General features: G+C 42.3%; 2 protein-coding genes across 2 annotated transcripts in view; one reads left to right on the top strand and one right to left on the bottom strand.

The window, feature by feature from the left end:
- Positions 1-6,024, bottom strand: part of LOC311061805 (1-phosphatidylinositol 4,5-bisphosphate phosphodiesterase gamma-2-like) — a gene marked incomplete at both ends in the record, with an annotated part of 28,733 nt that extends 22,709 nt beyond the window's left edge. The window contains 4 exons of the mRNA XM_084080502.1: positions 118-270; positions 1,691-1,888; positions 5,396-5,481; positions 6,020-6,024. Of these exons, the coding sequence (XP_083936628.1) occupies positions 118-270; positions 1,691-1,888; positions 5,396-5,481; positions 6,020-6,024 (442 nt within the window). The remainder of the gene's footprint in view (positions 1-117; positions 271-1,690; positions 1,889-5,395; positions 5,482-6,019) is intronic.
- Positions 6,025-6,366: 342 nt separating this feature from the next.
- Positions 6,367-7,992, top strand: LOC311062168 (man(5)GlcNAc(2)-PP-dolichol translocation protein RFT1-like; the record flags this gene model as incomplete). Its single annotated transcript, XM_084081013.1, has 1 exon — positions 6,367-7,992. The coding sequence occupies one exon, from the start codon at positions 6,367-6,369 to the stop codon at positions 7,990-7,992; it is 1,626 nt and encodes a 541-aa protein (XP_083937139.1).
- Between the last annotated feature and the right edge of the window lie 1,575 nt (positions 7,993-9,567).

The raw sequence follows: 9,567 nt of genomic DNA, 5'->3' as shown, positions 1-9,567 counted from the left end.
ACTCTCTCCCCTGTTTCCTGTCTCTCCACTGTACTATCGAAATAAAGGCAACACCCCCCTCCCCCCTCACATCACAGCTGGGGATACATTAACATTAAGGATTTTCTGCATACCCACCAACAATACTCAGTGTGTTCAGTACAAACTCTGAGCCATAGAAGATTGTGAAACAGGCCTTTTCATCACATCTCTTGGTCGATTCATCCTTGCTGTCTTCAAAGTCTTCCGAGTTCTTTCCTTGACGAATCTCCCTGATCTCAAACACGTTAACTGAAACAGAAGAAAGATTTGTTTTAGACTGACAAAAACACCCCAGAATAATCCTCCAACATACATAGACATGGAGGGTATTATGTAAGGAAGTGGGTTGAAGTTGTAAAGTTTTGATTACAATTTTAAGGTTATCAAAATGTTATGGCAAGATTAACAGGCTTCAGGCAACTTCTTAAATTTTAAGGGAATGGTTGTTTTTAAAATCTGCAGTCAACATGGAGGTCACATAATCTATTAATTCAAACAGGGACATACATATATAGATGTGCAGTAGTATAGACTTGGTAAGTACAGTATGTTATCCAAAGTTGTTCAGTAGCAATGTGGCTTGATGTTTGCTCAGTAAGAGCGTTGCTGGGGCGCATGGTACAGTATGACCCATCCGAGGGAGTTGGGGTCGGGGCTTAACACAGTTATTGTCATTTTTACTGTAAGCTGTATCTCAAAGAGTGAACTGTTTTAGAATATTTATTTGGTTTCATTTCTCTTCAGCACCTTACTGAGCATTTTAACTTTAGAAAAGTGAGTGCTTTAGTGAGTGAGTGAGTGAGTGAGTGAGTGAGTGAGGGAGTGAGGGAGGGAGCAAGCGAGTTGATTTGCATTTCACTTAACCACCACCAGACTTGTACACTGTAAAACCAGAGTGTTAATTATGGGTTCACACTATCCGCCTTTTATGAAGAAAAAGTGCTGCCTAGAGCACTTTTTCTGCTGAAAATGTGAAAAGAAAGAACAAGGAGATGATGCAGGGTGGTCACATGATTAACTGAATCTGACTTCATTATAACTCTATGGAACAGGCTGAATATTGATATTTGGCCTGATATTTGATATTGATATACTGGGCTTTTTTGGGTTATCCTTTTAGAATCCTTTTGTATTGTATTTTTGTATGTATGTATGTACCTTTTTGTATTTCCTGAACCACTGTACCTTTTTCTGTTAATAAAGTATTCAATCAATACAACAATAGAAATATAAATAAAATCCCATGGGACCCCGATCAACAAAGAATATATGGTCTAATTTTCTCTGCTTTGTACAGCGTTCCACTTGGCCAATAAAACGCACTGAACAGTACCTTATGAAGGTGGCCGCTTACCTTTTGGTCATTTTTCATAGGTTTTAATGTAGAAAGGTGTTCTTGTTTTTTCTTTCTTTTTAAGGCAGATAGAGTGAACATACCATGTTTAACTCTCAGAGTTAAATGGACCAAAATAGTCTATGGGTAAATTTATTTAACTCTCAGCCTTAACCACTTTCAAAATGTCCCTATTTTGGGCAAAATCAAACATTTTCAAATGTAAAAAAAATACCTCGATGCTTAAATGGAATTAATACTCTGGGTTTGTGTAACCTTCACTAGATCAGATTTTTTTCTCTCAAGCCCACAATCATGTGTGAGCATTTTACTCACTGAATGCAAGGAACTTGTCTGTGGTGCTGAGTCTCGTGGCCACCTGTCTCGTCTCCATGATCACCATCACATTGAGCGACTCTGTCTTGTTCTGGTGGATCACCGTCATATCGGCACCCTTCTCCAGGTACTTCATGATCACAGACTTCTTCTCTTCTTCTGTCATGTTCTCCTGCTGGCCCTCATAAGCCGCCATCTCTGTGGAGGAGGTCAAGAGAAAGGGAGAGACTAAGGATGAAGACAGAAAGATTAAGACATGAGAAGGAGGGAGGCAAAAATAGATGTTTTTTCCCCCGTTCATATATTGTGACGTATAATACGATTAACCTTTTAAACCCTATATATTTTGTATGTGAAAGAATATGCTGTATACCCAATTCTTTTTCAGCGGACATTGCCTGTGTATACTCACTTCTAGTGTGTACAGCAATCAGTTTTAACACTTTTATATTTTGAATGTGTAACAGGAAATAAACATACATGTGCATTGTACTGTATTCGGCATATTATATTTGAAATGATTAATGATTTGAATTCTCACCTGCTGCCACTGTATCGATACAGCCGTGCAATCTCCTGACTCTTCTCGTCTCTCGTAGTAAAAAAAAAAGTAGAGAAAATGTCCTTTTTTACCCCCACACGCAGCCGCACACACACACACACACACACACACACACACACACACACACACACACACACACACACACACACACACACACACACACACACACACACACACACACACACACACACACACACACACACACACACACACACGTAGCAGCCCCGCCTCACACAGTGCTGCCCTCAGCATCTCTTGTTTGACATGGGTGTTAACTTGCTAAAGATGACTGACGCGTATTTGTACTTCTCTTTAAGTATGTTGTTGATACTTTTTGCAGGTTTAGGTTAACTTGGGATTAAGGTGGCTATAGAACATAGTCCGTCTGAACAGCCGGATATCACTGGCTTAAGTGGTTAAATCGGAATGTCCACATCTATCGGCAGTGATGTAAAGTAACTAAATACATTTACTCAAGTACTGTACTTAAGTACTTTTACTTTAATTGAGTATTTCCAATTTTCTATACTTTTACTTCTACTCCATTACATCTCAGAGGCAAATATTGTACTTTTACTCGACTACAATTATTTGAAAACTTACTAGTTACTTTGTAGATTTCAATTATTATTACAAAACATACAGTACATTAATCACTTCAGCCCTATTTAAACTTATAGGTCTCCTATCTTAAAAATATTTTTATACATTTTATACATATGATACCTTGTGAAACGGAACATTCTGCATAATGAGTACTTTTACTCTTGGTAATTTGAATTCCAGACTTTGTAACTGAGTATTTCTACATTGCAGCAGATGATGAGATCATAATTTGTCACTTGACGGTGACCCCTAGGTAAGACACACATGCTGCCTGTGTAAACACATGCCTTTGGGAAAACCAATTGGGTAATGAAACAATACAACACAAAAGTTAGCACAGCATACTTTATTGACTCAACAACATTTATCTTTCTTCTTTCTCTTTTCTCTTTGTTCTCCCTTCTCATTCTCTTTTTTTGTCAATACTTTTTTTTCTCTTTTAGCTACATTTCTGTTATCCTTATTTAGATCTGTTTTATTTAATTCATTGTCGACAATCCCAGGAATGAACACTTACAGTAACGTCTAATATATATCTTCTATATATCTTCAAGAATACTAACAATGTGGGGGTACCTTTGTACCATTGCAAGTAATTCCCCAATACAAATATTAATAAAAAGATTAAAAAAAGAAAATATGACAGGCTAAACAGACATCATTATTATTATTATTATTATTATTATCACTGCAGATTCAGAACAGGACATACAGCAACTTCTACCTGATAAAAACTTACATTGAAAGAATATAATAATGATAATAATAACAATGCAATTACAATACAAGATAACTTTTCTAAATGTCTTTGTACTTTGCAGCAACCTTACATGCCAGCCATGCTTCAATCAGTAATTGTATTTATCCTTCTGTCTGCAACTATCAATACACCAGATGTACCTCCCAATACACATATATCAGTTTTAGTACCCAGCAGTTAATAATATCATTCTCTGTAGGCCAGAATCAAACATCGATTGACAGCAAGTGACAGTGGGTTACTGTACATCCAATGTGCTCAAAGAGAGAAGCTAAACACAGCAAAATCCTGAGGGTTACTTTAACCAATTGAACCCTACCGTCCTTATTATAGGCATGTCACAATAGGCAGACCTTTTAGTGAAAACATGGGCCAATATTTTCAGCTAAGAGATACAAAGAAAAAAGGTGGGGGCTAACTCTGAGTGTAAAGGTAGGGTAAGTTATATTTTTTGGTTGAAACAAAAGGTTCTTAAAAAAGTCAAAGCTCAATATTCTGATAGATAGTAGTGTTTGTTCAGTAACATTGGTCTCCCCATCTCTCATTTTATAGTGTTCCAAGTTTAAATTTTGTCTGCTAATTGTCTGCTAACCTTTTGTTTATCCTGTATCGTATACAAGTTTTTTAGCCTGATTGGATGAATTTGGTATCCTGACCTGAAAATACATGTTCAGTTTACTAAAGCGTGGAAGGGACTCCTGTTACTGAGCATACACTATAGCAATCACTATGATCAGTAGCGCCACTCTTAACAAAAACAAAATAAAACAAAAAAGGTTACATCACCTTTAAATGTACTTTTTATTCAGGATTCTGCAACATGGTTCTAAATGTCATCATCATGCAGGGAAAGAGGGCCTCGGATGGAGATGTAGCCGGACCTGGGCAGGTGATGTTCTCATGGGTAGAATAGACTCGATTTTCTTCTCTTTTATTCTAAAACACAAGCAGAGGACAGCACATATTATGTTGAAGGACTCAAACACAAGCAACCCAGGGATGGAATGTGCATTATTTCCCGTTGCTGCATCAGAAGAAGGTCCAGGTTTTCCGCACAGACCATCTACAATTAATCTCACGTTGCCAGACAATGCAGTACTGGGTCCTTGCAAAGGCGGAGGACTGTGATGTCAGGCACCAGATATGCATTTAGGTAAACACGTGTCTCTATTTATTTCTTCTTGTTAACACAAAACCAGAATTGTTGTCAAAAGCGCCTTTGTTTGCAATTTAGGATTAGGTTTAAGGTTGGGGTTAGGGTAGGTTCTAGGAATGTGCTTAAAGCAGTGCAGTCTCCAGCTCTGGAGGATCCCACTGCTTCACGACTAGACGATTGACTTCAAAATCCAAGGCAGTTGCTAGAACAGCAGTGAGAATGGCCACTAACAAACGTACGTACGTCCACTGCTTTGGAAAACAATCAATGCCCAAACATGAAGGACCATCCTAGAAACTTTGGATTGGTTCTTCAATTCCTTTTTTCATTTATTTTTCTACCACTTTCAAAGCCGGTGTCTGTATTTTGGGCATGTCATTATACAGTAGGCAAAACATTTCTAAAATAGCGGAAAACCAACTCTGTGTATGAGTAGTAGTAGTCTTACAGTAAGAAGTGGGAGCTGACAGTACTGTCGGTGTTGCGCTCCATATCAGAAATCCATTTTCCAGGGGTCTAGGGCAATGAAAGAGGGGGATAGACAGCCTTGTTGGGCTGATAACGACAATAAGCCACTCCGACCTTCTAACTTACGTAAGTGGTTTAAGTTCTAATGTATACCTGCTGGCTTGGGATAGTTGGACACTTCCTCTACGTAGCTCACTGGGAAAAGCAGCCCCCGCTTTCCGTGACAGTCCCCTTTCCACCTGCAGAGAGTAGAAGAGTAGAGAACAGTGAGATGAATCCCGGAGGAAAGCCAAGATCTTTTTTTTGCAAAGCAGATAGTGCTGGACGTCACAACGCTCGCTCATGCAGCTGCTGCTTGTCTGCCGCTAGGTTAGCGGCAGCTGAATCGATGCTGTGCCGGCGCGAAAGGCGACTTGTGTCAAGATAATACAATATGCAGACGATGGCAGTAATGCTGTACGTGTAGACAGTGTCAATATTTTGTTCTATGGATTTTCTTTAGGTGGGTTTGTTGGCTTGGTTAACCCATTCAAACCGGGAACGCATCTGTGAAACCACTTTATCCATATTTTATACTTTGGATATAAAAAAATTGCAGATATGCATAGCGCGCCTCGTAGCTTAAACATTTTGAAGCTATGAATGGGTTAATAAGTTTGAAAACATTTCTGCGTTTCATAATGAAAAATGAAAAAAAAAAAGCAAAAAAACTAAAATCACTCCAAGAATAAAAGCACAAGTCAGGGTCTAAAGATGGTGTTGATGTGGATCACAGACTTCATGTGGCCTGTCTGTGACGTCAGTCACCTATGATGTATCTATGACATATGACTCTATATTTGGGCAAGGTTTCAGCCTTATACCCAGAAAGACAGATTTATACTTCATTGTACAACGCCATGAGTTATGAGATTCTAGGTCGTTTGTTGTAGGTGTGTGATACCATCATACGGCGGAGCATAACTTATGCATAAGTCTGCAAGATGGGCCAATGAAAAGCGAATTCAGACATTTTCAACTTCAGCTCTACCACGATTACACTTACATTGTGTTTCTCCCTGATCCTGTGAAAGAAACAGGAAAGAAAGTGGGAATCACCCGAGATTACTGCAGGACAAGTCAAAATGAGCGCCCAAGACATTCTGAAGAATGCATCCACTAACGTATCATATAATGTATTGCTACAGCTCATGTTTCGTGTGCTCACTTTCTTGCTGAATGCATTCACACTACGGTTTGTGTCCAAAGAGCTGATTGGTGTAGTCAACGTCAGGCTGACGCTACTGTATTCCACACTCGTATTCCTGTCCAGAGAAGCGTTCCGGAAGGCCGGTCCGAGTGCGGCAACAGGGACGAGACATAATTGGAGACGGATCATCAACATGTTGTGGCTGCCGTTGCCCCTGGGTGTGCTGTGGGCGTCCCTCCTGGTGTATGTGTGGCTGTGGCTCCTGGAGGTCCCAGATCCCCAGACTGTCCCACACTATGGCCCCGCTGTGGGTATCTTCGCTTTTGCTGCCGTGCAGGAGCTGCTGGTTGAGCCCCTCCGGGTTATGGCCCAGATACATATGTTTGTCAAGCTGAAGGTGGTAGCGGAGAGCTTAGCCATGATTGCCAAGTGCATCCTGACGGTGGTTCTGGTGGTTTCTGCTCCTGAGTGGGGGCTTTATATCTTCGCTGCTGCTCAGTTTGTGTACACAGGGTTCCTGGTGTTGTGCTACGCCGTCTACTTCATACGGTTCCTGGGTTCTGACGACGCCGACAAGAAGCATTTTCCCGTGCACAACGTTGGAGACTTGCTGCCATGCAGAAATAACGGGGAGCCTCTGATCGACCGGACGATGGCCAGGCTGACATGGAGCTTCTTCAAACAGTCCTTCCTGAAGCAGATACTGACAGAGGGCGAGCGCTACGTCATGACCTTCCTGAACGTTCTCAGTTTCGGAGACCAGGGTGTCTACGACATCGTCAACAACCTGGGCTCCATGGTGGCTCGCTTCGTCTTCCAGCCTATAGAGGACAGCTTCTACGTGTTCTTCGCCAAAGTGCTCGAGAGAGGACGCGATGTCAAGAAGCAGAAAGAGGAGGAAGTTGCCATCGCGGCAGAGGTGCTGGAGTGTCTGCTGAAGTTGGTGCTTGTGATCGGTCTAATCATCCCGGTGTTTGGTTATGCGTACTCTCACGTGGCTTTGGACGTCTACGGAGGCTCTCTGCTGAGCAGCGGGGCAGGGCCTGCTTTGCTGCGCTGCTACAGCTGCTATGTGCTCCTTCTGGCGGTCAACGGTGTGACCGAGTGCTTTGTATTCGCCGCCATGAGCCAGGAAGAGGTCGAGCGGTACAACCTGGTGATGCTGGGCCTGTCCGGGTCCTTCCTGTTGCTCTCCTACATTCTGACACAGTGGGCGGGAGGCCTTGGTTTCATCCTGGCCAACTGTCTTAACGTGGGCCTCCGAGTTCTGCACAGCCTCATCTACATTCACCGCTACTTTCAGGGGAGTCAGTGGAAGCCCCTGCGAGGCCTGTGGCCCGGCCCGGCCCTTCTTCTGGCGCTTGGCGTCGGTGCGGCCCTCACCGCCATCTCTGAGGGCCTATTTTGCTGCGATGGCGGATGGATGCTGAGACTGGTCCATATGGCTGTGGGAGCAGGATGTTTACTGGTCGTGCTGGTCACTGTTCTCCTGACAGAGCACAAACTGGTTCAGTTTGTTAGGACACAGCTTTTGTCACGACACAAAAAGAAACACACATAAATCTGTCTGCGATACACAAACAACCTTTTGGTACTAGCTTTGGTCCAAAACTCACACAAATCATCTCTGGAGTCATGTGATGAAGTCTTTCATACAGATTCTATTCGGCTAGAATTGCCTTCCACAGTTTTCAGAAGATTTTTTTTTACAAAATGGCAGAAATCATGAATGCATCGTCCCATCGACCCCAAATTTTAATCCGATATTCAGGGGCCTCTGAACAACAGAGCCAAAGGCGATTTCCCTTAGACCAATAGGGTGTACCACCAATGCTACAAATGTCACTGTTTTGGCAGAAACATGATCTCCCCCTGTATTCTCACACAAAAACTCTGTATGCCAGGTGGCGGTGTGACGCGCTGGAGGTTAGACCAGTCACGCATACGTAGAACCACTTCCGTTCTACTTCCTATCACAGCTGTTTGTTTACACCGATGTAATAACGTGCGCGGCATGAGCCGACGTGAGTCATGACGTCATGCGGTTTCCCCCGTATTGCCTGTTTATGGAGACGCGAGGCGGAGCGTTTTCAAAGATTTCCACTATGGAAGAGGGTTTCACTGTTTTTGCATACAAAGTTTTTTAGTACAAAGTCTATTTCCCCCACAGCTTCATCGGACATCCTGACAGCTGCACTCCACGACTGACAGCCCTGGATAGGCAACCCGGCCTGGTGGAGATCTGTGCTCCAAGGAGCACACCTTTCTAGTTTCTTATTGCTGTGCCTGTCTTTCTTTCACAAATAGATTACTGTACAACTCTGGAGAAAGAAAAAAAGCCCTTTCGTTCATTTCAATACAGTGTATTCCTACCTATACCTTAGAGTTTCAATCTTTATTTCAGACCCAGGGAGATCCATATCACAATTATACAACACAACACAATAAAAATACTAGAAAATGTGCTCCTCGGAGCACAGGTCTCCGCCAGAACTGTTCCTGATTAATCCTGTTTTACCTCACTTCAAAAGATATAAATGATCTTTTGAAGTGACACACCTATTTATTTAGGTCTCTATTTCATCATGCGTCTCGCTAGCTAATCAAAGCACACCCTTTCAACATATTGTCACGTGTCACATGAAGCTTGACCAATGTTAGCTTGGTGGACACACGGAAGGACGAGAACGAAAACATAGTCTCCTGGCGAAGACAAAAAAAAAAAAAATGCAAATAGCCCACATTGTTCAGTTTCTGACATACTGTACAAACATGTGCGCCAATGGTTCCACAGTCTAGATGAGACACTGACAGAACTGCGTATAGGGTCCGTTATGACCGATTATGTCATTTACTTACTCAGATGCGGACATAAATATATAAACCTGTACATAAGGTTACATAGCACAGCAGAGCAGGTGCATGGGTACCCCGACACTAACTAACGCGGCGCGAGGCGTTGTGAGCTTGTAGATCTGCTATTTTCGGCTAATGTTCCCCTCAGAATAGGGATTCTAGGGTTGAAGTGGTTGAAAAAAAGCCATATCACGCAAAGATTTGGCGGCCCCCATGTAGTAACTCTGAGGACCCCCTAGGGGTCCCGGACGCCCTGTTGAACGTATTAATTAGCTTGTTA

Source organism: Gymnoscopelus microlampas (assembly GCF_963454915.1).
Source record: "Gymnoscopelus microlampas genome assembly, chromosome: 15".
NCBI classification, from domain to species: Eukaryota; Metazoa; Chordata; class Actinopteri; order Myctophiformes; family Myctophidae; genus Gymnoscopelus; species Gymnoscopelus microlampas.
Note: the sequence above shows the minus strand (reverse complement) of the source record. Positions and strands in the feature narration are given on the sequence as shown.